At 39.1% G+C, this 17,999-nt stretch overlaps 1 protein-coding gene across 2 annotated transcripts; it reads right to left on the bottom strand.

Moving 5' to 3' along the window:
- Positions 1-285: 285 nt before the first annotated feature.
- LOC119246615 (T-complex protein 11 X-linked protein 2-like) lies at positions 286-16,726 on the bottom strand. 2 transcript variants are annotated; one of them, XM_037512976.2, is made up of 10 exons: positions 16,669-16,726; positions 16,054-16,188; positions 13,973-14,105; positions 5,023-5,143; positions 4,176-4,396; positions 3,168-3,304; positions 2,707-2,921; positions 2,430-2,611; positions 1,499-1,662; positions 286-721 (listed from the first exon to the last, which is right to left on the bottom strand). In XM_037512976.2, exons 2-10 carry the CDS (start codon positions 16,175-16,177, stop codon positions 486-488), a joined length of 1,533 nt encoding a protein of 510 aa, XP_037368873.1. In that variant the 5' UTR covers positions 16,178-16,188; positions 16,669-16,726; the 3' UTR covers positions 286-485. The 2 variants fall into 2 exon arrangements, with proteins under 2 accessions (XP_037368873.1, XP_037368874.1); XM_037512977.2 differs by lacking the exons at positions 13,973-14,105; positions 16,669-16,726 and having other exon boundaries at positions 16,054-16,092.
- Between the last annotated feature and the right edge of the window lie 1,273 nt (positions 16,727-17,999).

The raw sequence follows: 17,999 nt of genomic DNA, 5'->3' as shown, positions 1-17,999 counted from the left end.
TCTATGTCTCCTCTTGAAGTGAATTTGACTTAGTGAATTTGACTTCCAGAAGCACTTTCACTAACAGTCTGAATAATTTCGCAAAGAGTTTGCTTATCCCCCAAGAAAAATACTTTTCTATTGGAGAAAATGCTGCCCCTGATGCTATGCTGCCTTCTCAAGCCAGTGTGTTGAAGAGTGATCCTCCAATGAAAGGAAAACTGAGGGCCCACTGGCTTCTCAGCTAGTGGGGATCAGGGCACAGAATCTGGATTCAGTTGCAACACAAAAGAAAAAAGGGTTTTCTCACAGCTCAAAAGTTTATTTTAATGAAGGGGGTTGGGCCAGCTAGTGTGAGTGTGTGCTTGAACCTTGCAGCTCTGTGTGCTGGTTGCTGGCTGCCGTGAGGAAGAGGATAGGATGCTCCACTGGCCACAGGTGTTCTCTTCCCAGGAACATGCTAAGCCCTCTCCCTTGGTTCCTGGATCCATAACTGGGATCCAGCACTATTGGGTAGGTTTCGATTCTGTTTTACATGCCTCAGCTGGATTGATGATATTTTCCAGGATGTCAGTATAGTAAGGGCTAAAGACCTGTTGATTGTGATGCATCAGATTGACAAACTTCCAGCCTAGTTCTGTCAGCTCCCCTTCAATGAGCATTAAGCTTCTGGGGAAGTCTAGCAGAGACTCCTGCATGCCACGAACCAAACAGCATTTGAGAAACAGACGAATCCGTCGATCTATAAGAAAGAAAAAAAAAGAGAGAGAGAGAGAGAGAGAAGTGGAAAATCAAAGAAATTTCAGAAGAAATTCACAATCTCCTTGTACTCTCTTTTCACTAAGGTTTTAAGTTAAAGGAGATATTCACTGACTGACCTATTCAAGTAAAACATGTAAGATTTGTTTTTGTTTGGGAGGAGGGAATGTTATCAGGCTCCTAAAGAATGCATTATTGAAAGATGATGAGCTAGTAAAGTTCTGGCTATTCTTAAGATTTCATTGCCTTAAGTGAGATCCTGTGGTTCATTTGACCTAGCAAGAGGACCCTAGATACTGTACCTGAAATTCTGAGGGTACACACTGCAGCGTACCAAATTCAGTACAAAAGTTAGAGGCAAGCTGGCCAAATTCCCTGCTTCCATCTCACCATGGAATCCTACAGACTAAGTCAACATCAGTTCTGGAGGAGCAGGGCCCATATGGGATGGACAAAGTTTCCCAATGTACATTTTGGACAGTCATTAAATAATGACCAGGCTGGCATAGTAGAATTAGGGAGCTAGTTTCTCACACATATAAGTGACATATCTTAACTGCAGGTCCACCTTAAAACCATACATCCACTCTTCAAACTGAAAGAGATCCATTTCAGCCCTGCACATTATGGATGAAGAAACATTCCCAATGATCATACGTTTCCATTTTCAAATAATCTGGTAACTGACTTACAGGGCTGGATCGACTTACACCTCTTACACATTCTTGAACCTTCCCACCACCACCATGAAGATTCTTACCAATGACATTACGAACACAGTTGTCCTTCTTGGCAATGTTTTGGAGTTGCCCTGTAAGAGATGCTTTGTTTTCGTTGGTCAGAACAGTGAGGCCCATGCCTTTGAGGCCGTCATGGATTTCCTGAGTCACTTTTTCACTCACATTCAGCATAACCTCATCAGGTCTAGACAATGAAAGATAGAAAAGAGTGACCCTGGCGTAGGGGCAAAGCCAGGTCCACACAACAGAAATTCCAACTCCCAACCGATAAGAGGACCTAGTGGGCAGCTGAACTACCTTTGTTGCTACCCTAAAAGTGCTAATTCATACATATAGTACTATAATCCGTTTCAAAGAAAACAAGGTAAATTGGCCAGGGGTTTGGTTTGAAACTTGGATCTCTTCAGTATTCTTTAGCCCCATAAACTTTACTTATTGTTTTAAGATATCCTTGACTATTCTTCATGGTTGTTTTTCCTACTTCACTATTTAATACCACATATATTTAAGAACTGAACTTCCAGTTTCTCTTTTTACTTAAGTTATGGTATCCTGCATGCAGTGATCAATTGATATTATTGACCAACTGGTCAACTTCTGGAGATATATATATATATATATATATATATATATATATATTATGTAAACATACACACAAATATAGTGCTCCCCAGTCAAGTATATAATGACTCATTTTTAGCAACATGATCATGAATTATTTGTAGCAAACTAGCCTCCACACTCTGCTCTTTGGAAGTTTTATTTTTCTCTATTTCAAGCCTCAATACAACTTATCAAAAGATATCAACAATCTTTGCAAATGGTTCCCAAGGTCCTTTGTGTTGGCTTTGATAAAGAATAAGCACTAATACATGATCTGTCTATGTCCCCCTCCCACCAAAAAAACACCACATAATATGTTCAAGTCTAAGAAAGATCTATGAAGCGTACCTGGAATTAAATTCCTCTGTTAGGGTCTTGGTTATATATTTCAGTTTATCCACAAATTCAGGTGAGCTGAATAAAACATTACCAGAGAAACTTCTGGCCACTAACAAGACTGAGGCCAAGATGGTTAAGTGGTGCAACTGAGACTCCATTTCCTGCAGCCGGATTTTGTCCATCATCAGTGTCTGGAAAGGTGGGGAAGAGCGGAACTATGAGAGGGAGGCTACAAAGGAAGCATTGAATACAGACAGAAAGGTAATGCTCCAACACACATTCCTACCTCGGGGAACTCTCCATTTTCAGAATCCCAGAGAAGGATGTTTAGGTAACCCTGGTATAATATCATTGTGGGAGTGAGGCACTCTGATTTGTGAGCTTCCTGACTGGTAAGTGAACAGGTCATGTTGAAGGTGGGAGAGTTTGAGGAACTCAGAGACGTTGCAGTGAGGTCTGATGCTGCTTTGGTTAGCCATTTTACAGTGCAATCAAGGAGATCTATAAAATACAAGGGGAAAAAATATGTATCTTCAGACTTCAAGGCTTGAATACTAGTGCTTGAAGATAAACTTTAAGTCAATAAAGAAATGATTTTGCCCATGTTTATCTTAGAGAAATACCCTTTCTCCCCTACCCCTTACCTAAGAAAGAAACTTTCTATTAAAAAATAGAAAATACTCTATTACTCTAAGCAGTCAGGCCAAGGTCAAATCTCCCTTTCCTGCCCTTAAATTTTAAACATACTAGGCTGCTTGTCAAGGAGCTCCTGGAATTTAGCTCTTTCGTAATGGATGGAATTTTCCTGTAGGTAGGGTCGAAGGCTCTGGATTGTATAGTTGACCATGTCCATTTTCATCAGGCCCAGAACACGGAAGATACCTCTGTCATAGGGAGAAATCAAATATTTATGAGATGAATAGAAATCTAGTGTGGAGAGATGAAACAAGCAAGGAGTCTTAAAAGCACAGTATTTTAGAATTAAAAGGGATCTCAGAAACAAAACTCACACTTAAGTTTACAAATAAAGATACAATCGCCAGAGACCCAAGGCCACAGAGTCAGTTGCTGGCAGAGCTAGGGACATATATGTCTTCTCATCTTTTAGCTAACAGTCTTAGGGCTCTTACTGGTTTAGCCATTCTATCTTCTCAGAAAAAGAGCAGTCAGTGGAAGGAAAATGACCAGGGCCTTAACAACTATATTTGAGTAGTTGTTAGATGATATTGTCCCTTCAGTCTTTAAATCCAGGAAAGAGTATTCCAACTTGATAACACTCAAAAGCTTTACATACACCTAAACTCGGCCTGTCAAATACTGATGGCGATCGAATATCTAACTCACTGGGCAAATCACTTAACCTTTCTGGGATTTTATTCTTCTGGCTGTGAAATAGGTATAAACTTTGTTCCTGTCTTCTCACAGGGCTCAAATTAAGGAGAAGATCTGGGAGAGGGCTGTTTGAAATACCTAGAAGAAAGAATGCTGCACTCTAATTCTTAGCAACATCATGTCTACAGTGGACCCCAACAGATCTAAATATCATCAAAGTAGTGCTGAGAATCTGTCCTTGGAAAAATAGAAGCCAATCATCCAGGAAGGAAAAGAGACATATTAGTCAGTTCTTTAGTTTAGAAGAGCTAGTCAAGCAAGGGCTAACACAGTATCTGACTCAGTTTTCTGGCATGATGTTTTAAGGCAGATTTCAGGAATAGATCATCTAGCTTCTCACCTCTAGATCATCTAGCTTCTCACCTCAGTAACTGCACAGGATCCCTTATGTTCTCTAGATTCTGCACGGCCTCATCTCGCACTGGTGCACATAGCAAAGTCATCAAATTGAGAATGTAGTCAGACAGGTGAGTGATATCCAGGGCCCCGTGCTCTGCTTCTTGTGTGAGGAGCTCCATGTCCAAGGCCTCGTGAATCTCTGCTCTTAGACGATTCTGGCGTGGCAATAGCAGTGATAGCAGAATCTATGTAGAAAGGAAAATCCAAAAGTTTAGAATGCCCAACTTTCTCCAAAGAACAACCCCTTAAGACAAAGGCATCCAAGCCTGTATCTTTTGGGGGTCAGGAAATTAGGTCTTTGAATTTTTTATGGAGTATATTATTCTTATTTAGGGGCCAACTGCAAATATCATTTTCTGGAAAGAATAAGATAAAGGTATGAATGAAACTAAAAGTGTGATTAAAAATGTGCAGGATATAAAGAATATTTAAAAACAGACCATCACAAGGCACTCTAGTAAGGGATAATGACATCTTTAGATTGTTTGACTTAAAAGGGCAAAGTGAAATAGGTAAAGAAACCCTTTAGGGTCACTTGAAATAGGCTTTGACTCAAAAGTATAAGTTATTGTGAGAGTTCAGTGATAATCTGTTTACTTGAATGATATACCGTGTTGTTACAGCAGTATATCTCCACTTTCAAGCTTCAACTCATACAAATAAAATGGAAGCTTCTCCATTTTATCTGTATAAGTAGTAGACAATGTTCAGAAAAGAAGTATGTTACTTAGGATATTGGTAGCCATCAACAACCCGAAGGTTTGGGATACCCAGGAACTTCGTGTCCACAAATGGGAAGTTGGTTACTCACCTCCTTAACTACATTTAGAAGTTCAAGAGCACAGGTGAAGTCAGGGGGAATACTTGACAGCTGCTCTTTCAGATGGTCCCAAAAAGCATTGTACATTTTCTCCATGAATCTGCTTTCCAAACTATAAGAAGATTAAATAAGCAAATAGCTCTTTACCCTGAGAACTGATATAGGACAGCCATCTCCCAAATCCCAAACGGCATTTAAGACCATGAAAGGCCTTTAACTTGACAAGCATGGAATTATGCTTAGACTTGAGCAAAGCTCATTAAATTGAATTTATTCTTAGATGCAAAGGCATTAGTCAAATAATCTTTGAAGGTTGCCTCATGGCTCCAGAGAAGCTCTCCTTCCACAGGAGGAAAAATCATCATTAATAGTTAAGCCACTAGAGTTCTCACCTTGGCTCTGCCTTAGTTTCTCAATCCACAGACTTACACCTGTGAGTTAGATGATATTGTCCCTTCAGTCTTTAAATCCAGGAAAGAGTATTCCAACTTGATAACACTCAAAAGCTTTACATACACCTAAACTCGGCCTGTCAAATACTGAGCTCATTTTCTTTCCTTTCCAACCTGTTCGTTGGTTGTGCAAATCAGAAAGTTTTGCCCTTTTCCCTTTAAAAACCACAATAGTGGGCCTCCCTGGTGGCACAAGGGGTTAAGCACCACACTATGAAGCAATCTGCAGCCTCTGCAGCACAAGTTCGATCCCCTGCCAGCCAGAGAGCAACCCACTTGGCAGAGCAGACCTCTCCTGTCGCGCTCGCTGCTCCTCTCAGCAATGTATTTCAGTCAGTCTGCCTGTTCTGTTCCCCACTCTGTCTCTGGTGAATCCTCTCACCTCCTGCATCTCTGGCCTGTCCCCCAGCTCTTGTGTGCATAAATAAATCTTTAAAAAAAATTACAATAGCAGGGCCTCCCTAGTGGCACAGTAAAAAGTCTCAATGCTTTTGAGCTATCACCAGCCACTGCAGCATGAGTTCGATCCCCCAGTCAGGCAGCTAACTAACCCACATGGAACAGCAGAACTCTACTGTCTCACCCACTGCTCCCCTCAGCAGTGTATTTCAGTCAGTCTGCCTGCTCTGTTCCCCTCTCTATCCCTGGTGTATCCTTTCACCCCCTGCACCTCTGGCCTACAACCCAGTTCTTGTATGCATAAATAAATATCAATAAATCTTTAAAAAAATTACAATAGCAATGCATGCTTTTCTGTTAAAAACTAAAACTCACAACAGCTATCTACTATCTATCTACTATCTATCCCCTGTTATGGGACCATAAATGAAAGAAAGTCAAAGTTCCTCCCCCAGCACATCAATCCCACTTGTGAGTTGCCATCAATTATTTGGTATATACTAGAGTCTTTCTTAACATCTTTGATTATTATTCCCATCCTTATTATTCCTTGGTCACCAAATTCCAGAAATTTTGCTTCCTAAATATCTCTGGAATCCATCCCCATCTACCCTCAGCTCCTACATGGACTTTTACACCAGTTTATTGAATGGCTTTCCTGTCCCAACAAACTTTTACCTCTACAATGCCACATATTCTTGCTAAAATTGATGATTTTTATAAGACACAACACAAATTTGATCATGATGGCATGCTTAAAGTTATTTTGCTTACCTCCCATCACCATCAGAGTACATGCTTCTAAGACCCTTCATGCTCCTATACTGTCAACTCTTCTACCTTATCACCTTCTTTGTTCTAAACTCTGTTCCAACAATAACTTACTTATAATGAATATATAATTATCTTCCACAATTCTATGCCACTTTCAGGGAGAATCTCTTTCCCCATAGATTACTTGAAATGTAACTATTCATACACCCAGAGTCAATTATCAGGACATTCTCTCTAGACACTCCTCAGGTAGCCGAGCATGAATGGAGAACTTCACATACTCAGTGTGAGAGAATTTATCACCACACATGAAGGTCCCTCCCTGAGTGAGCAGGAACCAGGCGCCCAGGCACGGGAGCTGTGCAAAAGGCGCCATTCCCGCGCCACTGAACTGGGCTACAGCCCGCGTCCTGGAACTGAGGGCTTTGAACTGAGACCCGGGGCACGAAAATTCGGGGCGTGGTTTCTCCACGACGGTGGGGCACAAGGCAGACACAGCACCCCAAAGCTGTTGAGGTGTACCCTACCATTCCCGCTCTGTTCCCTGTCCCACGGAGTGGGGGGAGGCGAAAAACAGCCCCCCAAGGCCAATAGGAGAGATCTCTGGCGCCACCCTAGCGACCAGGAAAAAAAAAGTCACTAACACCCTATAAAACAGGACATTTCTTAAGACTGCTTTGAAAAAGGGCAGAAGGTTTCTGGAGGACCCAGTGGCCAGCCAGGAAGTTATTCCACGCCAGGCCCCTTCCGACCAGCAGTCTGAGCCCACAGAGGGAGCAGGCACCCACGTCCGGGGCAGACCGGGGGCGCAGAAGAGTGTGCCTGAAACCGGAGGCGCAGGGACTGCATCCCGCTTCGCCATTTGAGAACAGGGACATTTCTTCAGTAAAAAACTGCCTAAAACCAGCAGAAAGCTCCCCCAGAAGACAGAGATGGCTCCTGGAAGAGCCAGAGGGGAGCGGAGAAGTTCACCCAAGATGTCAGTCAGTCCGAGCAACACAGTGTCCCAACGCATACGACAAATTAGAAAACAGACAGTAGGGAGTAGAAGAACCACACGCAACCTAACAACTCCTCAGGAAAGAAGCACACCACAAAAAGAAAACCACTCCCCAGATTGCAACGACAGCAACTTGGAAGAACTTCTGAGCCTTCCAGAAAGAGAATTTTAAAATTGCCATGATTAAAAAAGTGATAGATCAGAAGAAGGAAATTGAGTCCCTAAAGAGGGAAGTAAAAGAAATGCAGGAGATCAAAGAATTAATGGAGGAACTAAAGAACTCTGGGAAAAGCAATGAAAGCAGAATAGATGAAATGGAAAGAACGAATAAGTAATCTTGAAGACACAGAAATAAAAAGAACCAAAACAGAAAAGGAAAGAGAAGTACGAAGGAAAAAGAATGAAGAAAGACTTCGGGAACTATCTGACTCCATGAGGAAAGGAAATATAAGAGTTATAGGAATTCCAGAAGGAGAGGAGAGAGATGTAGGAACAGAGAAAATATTCATGGATATAATTGAAGAGAACTTCCCAAACGCGAAGAAGGAGCTGAAAATTGATATACAAGAAGCAAGAAGAACACCAAACTTCCACGACGAAAGGAAAAACACAGTAAGACACATAATAGTAAAGCTCCCAAGAATCCAGGACAAGGAAAAAATAATGAAGCTGACAAGAGGGAAGAAACAGATAACATTCAAAGGAAAACCAATCAGGCTGACATCAGACTTCTCTGAAGAAACACTACGGGCAAGGAGAGAGTGGAGGGACATAGTCAACAGACTCCAAGAAAACAGATGCCAACCAAGAATACTCTATCCCGCAAAGCTCTCTTTCCTCCATGAAGAAAGAATATGGACCTTCCCAGACAAAGAGAAACTCCGGAATTTCATTGCGACTAAACCCCCACTCCAAAAAATACTACAAGGAATCCTAAAGCCAGAACCTCAGAGGGACGAATAACAACGAAAGAAGACCAAAAAAAAAAAAAGTTATTAAAAGAATAAATAAATAAAATCAAAGGAAAGGCAAACATAATGGCAAATACAGATGCTAACATATCAATATTAACTCTAAATGTAAATGGACTAAACTCTTCAATAAAAAGACACAGAGTTGCAGCCTGGATTAAGAAACAAAACCCAACCTTTTGCTGTCTCCAGGAAACACATTTAGCTACAAAAGATAAAAATAGGCTCAAAGTCAAAGGATGGAAAACAATCCTACAAGCAAATGGGCCAAAAAGAAAGCAGGAACAGCTATACTTATATCAGATAAAACAGACTTCAAACTCAAAAAAATAAAAAGAGACCCCAATGGTCACTACATTATGATTAAGGGGACAATACTTCAAGAAGAAATAACACTCATTAACATATACTCACCAAACGAAGGAGCACCAAAATATATCAGACAACTGTTGTCCTCTCTGAAAACAGACATCAGAGAAACACATACGTAGTGGGAGACTTCAACACACCACTATCAACAATGGGTAGATCAACAAGACAAAAAATAAGTAAAGAAACTAAAGCTCTAAATAAGGACCTAGAGCATTTGGGCTTAACAGACATCTATAGAACACTAAACCCAAAAAAAACGGAGTACACATTTTTCTCAAGCGCACACGGATCATTCTCCAGGATCGATCACATACTGGGGCACAAGACAAACATCAACAGATACACCAAGATTGAAATCATACCAACCATCTTTTCTGACCACGAAGGCATCAAACTAGAAATAAATCATAAAAAGAAGGCAAGGAACTATCCTACCTCATGGAGATTAAAAGCCACACTACTGGAAGACCACTGGACTAACGAGGAGATCAAAGAAGAAATTAAAAAATTCTTTGAATTGAATGACAAGGAGGACACCAATATCCTAAATGTATGGGATGCAGCAAAAGCAGTAATAAGAGGAAAATATATAGCAATAGAAGCTCACATCAAAAAACAAGAAAGAACTCAAAGAAACAACCTAATCTCGAAGCTCAAAGATCTACAAAAAGAACAACAAAAAAACCCCAGAACCAGTAGAAGAAAAGAAATAATAAAAACCAAAGCAGAAATAAATGAAATTGAAACTAAAAAAACAATCCAAAAGATCAATGAAACCAAGAGCTGGTTCTTTGAAAAAATAATAAAATAGACAAACCCCTAGCCAGGCTCACAAAGGAAAAAGGGAGAAAGCACAAATACACAGAATCATAAATGAAAGAGGAGAAATCACAACGGACACAGCAGAAATCAAAAGAATAATCAGTAACTACTATGAACAGTTATATGGAAACAAGTTCAACAATCTAGAGGAGATGGACAAATTCCTACAACTCTACAATCACCCAAAGCTAGATAAAGAAGAAATAGAACACCTAAACAGACCAATTACAAGCAGCGAAATTGAAATGGTAATTAAAAACCTCCCCAAAAACAAAAGCCCAGGACCTGATGGATTTACAAATGAATTCTACCAAACATTCAGAGATGAATTAGTGCCTATCCTTCACAAACTCTTCCAAAAAATTGAGAAGGAAGGGACAATACCAAACACGTTCTATGAAGCCAATATTACACTAATACCAAAACCGAATAAGGACAACACAAAAAAGGAAAACTATAGGCCAATCTCCCTAATGAACACTGATGCAAAAATCCTCAATAAAATTTTAGCTATCAGAATCCAACAATGTATCCATAAGATAATTCACCACGACCAAGTTGGATTCATTCCAGGGGCACAAGGATGGTTTAACATCCGAAAATCAATCAACGTTATCCAACACATCAACAAAAAGAAATATAAAAACCATATGATAATATCAATAGATGCTGAGAAAGCTTTCGACAAAGTGCAACACCCATTCATGATAAAAGCCCTTGAAATTCTTGGGATACAAGGAACATACCTCAACATCATAAAGGCCATCTATGACAAGCAACAGCCAGTATCATTCTCAATGGTGAAAAGCTGAAAGCAATTCCATTAAGATCTGGAACAAGACAAGGATGTCCACTCTCACCACTGCTTTTCAATATAATACTGGAAGTCCTAGCCAGAGCAATAAGACAAGAGAAAGACATCCAAGGAATCCAAATAGGAAAGAAGAAGTCAAACTATCACTATTTGCAGATGATATGATAATATACATAGAGAACCCCAAAATCTCCACAGAAAAACTAATTCAACTCATCAATCAATTCAGTAAAGTGGCAGGATACAAAATCAACACGCAAAAGTCAGTAGCCTTCCTATACACAAACAATAAATCTGAAGAAGAAGAAATCAAAAAAACCACCCCTTTTATTATCGAAACAAAAAAAATCAAATATTTGGGAATAAATCTAACAAAAGAGGTAAAGGACCTATACAAAGAAACTATAAAACACTGTTAAAAGAAATAGAAGAAGACACAAAGAAATGGAAAGACATCCCCTGCTCATGGATTGGAAGAATAAACATTATTAAAATGGCCATCCTACCAAAAGCAATATACAGATTCAATGCCATTCCAATCAAAATCTCAATGGCATTCTTCAAAGAAATAGAACAATTATTGATGAAATTCATATGGAATCACCAAAAACCCCGAATAGCCAAAGCTCTACTGAAAAAAAAAGAAGGAAATGGAGGCATCACACTCCCAGACTTCAAACTATACTACAAAGCCATAATCATCAAAACTGCATGGTATTGGAACAAGAACAGACATACAGACCAATGGAATCGAATAGAAAATCCAGAAATAAACCCACAGATTTATGGTCAACTAATCTTTGACAAAGGAGCGAAGACTATGCATTGGAGCAAAGAAAGTTTGTTCAATAAATGGTGCTGGGAAAACTGGGTCGCTACATGCAAAAGAATGAAGCTTGACCACTACCTCACACCATACACAAAAATCAACTCAAAATGGATTAAAGAACTAGACATAAGACCTGAAACCATAAAATACATAGAAGGAAATATAGGCGAAACACTACGGGATTTGCACATCAAAGACATCTTTACAGACACATCACCCAAAGCAGTGATAGTGAAGAGAAAGATAAACAGCTGGGACTACATCAAATTAAAGAGCTTCTGCACAGCAAAAGAGACAATAACAAAAACAAAGAGAAACCCCACCAACTGGGAGAACATTTTTGCACCCAACACTAATGATAAAGGACTGATCACAAAAATCTGCAAAGAGCTGATGAGACTCAGCAACAACAAAGAAAATAATCCAGTCAAAAAATGGGCAGAAGAGCTAAAAAGAAACTTCTCTGAAGAGGAAATGCAAATGGCCAACAGACATATGAAAAAATGTTCAACATCACTTGTAATCAGGGAAATGCAAATCAAAACTACCATGAGATACCATCTCACACCAGTGAGAATGGCACATATTAAAAAAACTAGCAACAACAAATGTTGGCGAGGATGTGGAGAAAAAGGAACTCTTGTGCACTGTTGGTGGGAGTGCAAACTGGTCCAACCACTATGGAGAGCTGTGTGGAGATTTCTGGACCTACTAAACATAGAGCTTCCATATGATCCAGCAATTCCACTCCTAGGTATTTACCCAAAGGACACAGAAACATCAATTCCAAAGAGCACCTGCACTCCTATGTTTATAGCAGCACTGTTTACAATAGCTAAGCTTTGGAAACAACCCAAATGCCCAAAAATAGATGACTGGATCAAGAAGATGTGGTACATATATACCATGGAATATTACTCAGCATTCAAAAAAGATAAACACATGCAATTTGCAGCAACATGGATGGCACTGGAAGGGATCATGCTCAGCGAAATAAGCCAAAAAGAAAAAGAAAAATACCGGATGGTCTCACTCATAGCAGGAATCTAGAAAACTTAAATAAGGGACCAGGAAAATGAATATAAGAAAGTGAAAATCAAAATCAACAAAAAACTATGAACCAGAGACACTTTTTGGGGGGTGGGGGGCGGGAGGGGAAGGATTGGGGTCAGAATGGGGCGTTTGCAATTGTATGGGGGAATATAAAAATAAAATTTAATATTTAAAAAAAAAATAAAATGAGAATGGAAAAAAAAAAAAAAAAAAAGAATTTATCACCACACAACAGCTATCTACTATTTGACTGTCTCCCCTGCAGAATCTTCTTGATGGAAAAGTCAGCGTCTTATTCATCTGTATGTCTCCAACATTCAACATTCTGCCTCCCACCTAAGTACTCAATGTTTGTTCAATAAATATCTGAAAGCTACAATCATAATTGATATCATTTTATAACCCCAAAGGTAAAACCAGTCATCAATTATCTATAACGAATAGATAACTCCACACTCCACATTCTATTTCAATCTCCTTTCTAGTATACATTTTGCATTACAATACTACAGTAAAGATGTTAGTAACAATGAAAATCAAGTTCTAAATAGTATTATTCCCTCTGCTTTATTTATCCACTCTTTATCACCACCATGAGCCCAGCCACTTTAAACAAACCTTCACTCTCTTAATTTCACTTCTCTGTACCACTGCCAACAGAAAAATAAATCTAACTAGAGTTCCAGGGACAGTGAAGGCTGTGAAGAAGATGCCAGTAGACCTGTTTGGTGAAAATGTTCTTTGGGATGTTGTGTCTGGCATGAGTACCTGTTGGCAACAAGCAAGGGCCAACTAAGGAGTGGGAAGTTCAAGAGAAACACTGAGCAAGGTGATTTAGTAGCAGAGTCCCTAAAGAGGCAAAGTAATAGAAGCATGTAGAGTAGGAAACTAGAATGCCATACAATGTAAGTTCTAACAAATTTACCCATGTAACTTATGAAAACATTAGAAGAATTCAATTTCTACTTATTGAATAGCTCTTATTTATGTATTACAAAATCAGTATAATTAATAAAACAAGAATAAAGTCTGATTTTAGAGGTTCATAATTTATCAATGATGTTCTGATCTTGGTTCACAGAATCTCTATGGTTCTGATTATGAAGTAGAAATGTTTCCTGAAATCTTTTATTCCATAAAGACTTGGCAGTATCACCATTAGAAAAGAAATCTTTTCATCTGCTTCTGTTTAATTGTAGACTACTGAAATAGTAACTGCTAGTATCTACTTCCTCCAAGACTGAAAAGATCTGAAATCACTCTCTTTCATTGTTAGCTAAGGAGTGGGAAACTAATAATTACATAATTGCACTTCTGCTTTATTTGTTGGCACCACTTAAGACATATTCAAACTTTATTTGAATTATGAAAATACTTCAAAAACCTGATCCAACGTCATTTGTGCTATGTACCTATGCCACGAAGAGTAAAATGGACAAATAGAAGAATCTGTACCTGTTGGATGGTAAAACACTCTCTTCCATACAAAAATCTTGATTTACCACAATTTCATGAGCAATGCTAAGCTTTGAAACTTCGTTAACTGTCTCTATCAGATTTGTGATGAGAAGTACTTCAGATTGGCTCTCTGGAAAAAGACCGCAACTATTAACAGGGAACCCACACAAGTAGAATTTCTATTTTATTCAAAAATTCACTAAGCCAAGTAAGGACCCCAAATTTAGATTCATCAAAAGAATCTTACACTGGCTCACTCATTCTAGTATTTGAGGTTTTCTGAACTCTTTACCCTTTAATAGCAATAGAAACTCTCAGAGAAGTCAGGCATGGGACAGAGAAAAGGTTATGAAAAACAAAAAGTAAGACTGATTTCAAGACCTTTCACTTGAAGGGTTAAAACAACAAATAAATGGAGGAAATAAACAGTGACGTTTGTGGTTTATAAAGAAATGTTTACCCAAAAAGCACTGTTTCCACTATCCTTTTCCTATATCTGATGAGAGAGGAAGGAGCACAAGATGAGAGTCTCCTTTCAGATAGCACCACAAATCTTACTAGATGGCTTTAAGGTTGAACCATGGTTCCCGAATCTGAAGACTCTACATACCAATAGAATTTTTTTAAATGAGTGACTGACCATAATTTGTCAGTTTTTATTTTTCCATATATGAACATTATACAATAAACATAAAACTCACTTTATCCTCATCCAAATAATTACACAAAAAAGTATATTTTATCATCCCAAAAGGCAGAAGCGTCAGAATTAAGATTAATCCTTTGAGTTGAATCAACTTAATTTTATTTTTAAAAACCTCATTACAACATCTCTGTTTCATTTCATTTAATATTGGTAAGAATGTTAATAGTACTTGTCACATACTAGCATTGAAGTTTGAGAATCACTGTTTTAAGTTCATTATACAGACTACTTATAACATCGGTACACAGTAATTACAATACACATATAGTAATTACAATCATTACTTGGTATACTTGATATATAAACTAAAACGTGCAATAAAACTCATCACTCACTTTCAATATAGTTCCCTAACTTATTTAGAAAGAACTATCTGTCCCCAAGATACAACAGCACTCACATATAAGAATCTTAAAGCTTACAAGGAGGTGATCTATATACATTTACTGTTAATTAAAAAAAAAATCTTTCAACAAGTTAGTACCAACAATCCATCTTATTACCCTAACTAAAGTTTTATATATCAAAATATGCTATCTAATCAAGTCATTAAATTAAGTATTTGAAATACATTATGAACTAAGAATTGTAACATAATGTTTTCTAGCAGTGACCTTAAGGGGCCACCAAAGAAACATACCATTTAACTTAATAGTATCATGTCTTCCAACTATTTTTCCCATTTTTGTCTTCAAAACTTCAGATCTAGTCATTACATTTGTTAACAGATCTTTAGACTAATGTTTGGTTAAATTCACTGGAGATTATTATAAGAGAACTTCAATTTGAATTCCTATGAGGTTGGGCTAGTCAAACCAAAACTTCAATTGCCTACCATAAGCTATGGGAGGAACCGGTACCTCATGTTCCTGTGTATACAAAAACACTGTTATTACAGATCTTAAGAATTTTACTCTGGAGCTGTGATAATCCTTAGGTCAACAACATGCCCCTGGAAAAGGACAAAACACAATTCCAGCACTAGATTATTTGGATTCTTTCAAATCTATCTTTTATCTGCCATTTACAATCTACAAAATAAAAATACAATAATGCAACTTATAATCCCAGGCTTTGAACTCAAATATTGCCAAGTCTTGTCAAAGACAAGTAATTATGCTTTGTGGGACTCTTTCTCTAGAGTCAAAATGTCTTTTAATTTAATGCCTAGGTCATATACATGTAAAGATTAGAAGGCAAAAAAGGGGAAAATGATCCAAGAGGAGTAATGGAAGGATAAAGAAAAGAAAAATGTTAAGCAAGTCAAGAGCCTTCTGTGCTCTTTAAAAGGCACTTAAGCTACAAGCTGTTCCTCTAACCTCACTGTTACCAAGCATTACCCAAGGAAATGATGGTGAAATTCTAGACCTACCATGACAGTGGTCATCTAAACAGAAGTTGTCTTCTTGGCTCTGCCCTGGTGTTGTAGGCTTGTTGGCCTCACCTTCTGCTTCATTGGGATTATTCTGGAGCATGCTTTCCTTAGTCTTGGGCATCTTGATGTTATCTGGAATTGAGAAGAAAAGTCAAGCTGCTATTGATGTAAGATCTGACTCTGACCAAGGGATGTGGGGAGAGGGGGTTCTCCAACTGCCTTCGTGTGCTCTGACCACTAAACCTGCTGCTGCCAGTTGAGGAGGTTAGGGACAAGGGTATCAAGGGCATCTCCATAGAACAGCTATAGTTCCCAAACAGCCTTTTGGGAAGAAGAACTTGGGAGCAGTGGGGCTGCCTTTCCTGAAATCAAGGAAGTTTAGCATTGGGCAAACAGAAGAGAAATCAAGGTCTAGAGGATGGGCAATTACTTACCAGAGGGCACGTGGCACCTAACTAGCTGAGCTAGGAGAGGAAACTTCCTTGATTCTGGCTATGTTTCATTAGCTTGCAAAACAGTCCTCTCCTCCTTAACTTCTCCCCCAGACCTATGGTTTCCGGAAGCAAGAGACACCCCCACACACAGTCCTTTTGGAGCTGGCACCTTACTTACCCTGTGTCTTTAAACTGGCTGTCTCACAGCTGCATCTGGTGGTGAAGCCCCTGCACCTCCCTTATATAGCCCTGGGATGTACCATTGTGGACAGGGCAAGAGGGGAGATCAGCAGAAAAGGGTGGGATGGGACCATAGATAGGATGGAGACCTAGGTGGGGCACACCCCTACTACTCAATCTAAGTGGTAGAGTCCAAAACCAGCACACAAAGGGTAACCACTCCCCCAATAGTGATACTGAAGACAGGTATAGGGTGCCATGGAAACCAAGAGGTCAGGAAAGGCAAGCAGGAACACATCCCTGGGTGATAGGGATTTCCCATTAGGAGGCTTTGGGTCATTCCCTTCACTGTAGGTTTGAAGACCCTCAATATCTAGGACTTCATCTCAAGCCCTGTCCCCCATTCCCCCACAGGTGAAGAACTATCCAAAGTTATTATCCCTTCTTCCCCAGGGGGAAAAAATTAAAAATAATCATTTAGGAAAGAGGAACACTAGTTTTTACTTGTTTCACCTCACGGTGCTCATATAACCTTAGAAATGAAGAACTGAGAGGGTTTCAAAATCACAGAAATATGTTTTGAAGATTTTTCTTGTAAATGAATACTACACACAAGACAAATAGGCTATTAAACACTCATTTTATAAAGAATCATTTTAAAAGACTGATCCTAGAAGCTGAATCGTGATGGGTCAACACTATAAATTTGAAAGGGAGATTAGGTTTTTGTTTGATTCTTCCAGTTGAGTATCTGCCATGTTCTTCGTTACAAACCAATTATAAACCTCAGAGATCACGTTGATCCAGAGAGTGCTGAATTCTAAGTGCCCTCGTGTTGATCTTTTTATTCTTAGTCCACTTTTTCACTGTACTGTCCAAGTTACCAGTGAGGGGAGGACCTCTGAATTGGTCCGTTTCTAAATTTGGGAGGAGTATGCCTATTTAACAAAATGTTTCCACACTACATTAGTCCATCCTGGTCTTTTATCCTGACTTAATTTTTAAAAATATTTTATTTTATAGAATTCTTACATCATTTTTCATTTTTGCACAATGTATGCATTTTCATTTTGGTTATATTCCCCATACAATTGCACCCCCCCCCTTATTTTGACCCTAATCCTTCCTCTCCCCGCCAGCTCCAAAAGGACTGTGTGTGGGGGTGTCTCTTGCTTCCGGAAACCATAGGTCTGGGGGAGAAGTTAAGGAGGAGAGGACTGTTTTGCAAGCTAATGAAACATAGCCAGAATCAAGGAAGTTTCCTCTCCTAGCTCAGCTAGTTAGGTGCCACGTGCCCTCTGGTAAGTAAGTCCCACCCCCGACTTAACT

The sequence above is a fragment of the Talpa occidentalis genome, unplaced genomic scaffold, assembly GCF_014898055.3.
Source record: "Talpa occidentalis isolate TD23 unplaced genomic scaffold, MPIMG_talOcc4v2.1 talOcc4.15, whole genome shotgun sequence".
NCBI lineage: Eukaryota > Metazoa > Chordata > Mammalia > Eulipotyphla > Talpidae > Talpa > Talpa occidentalis.
This window is presented reverse-complemented; position numbering and strand designations above follow the sequence as displayed.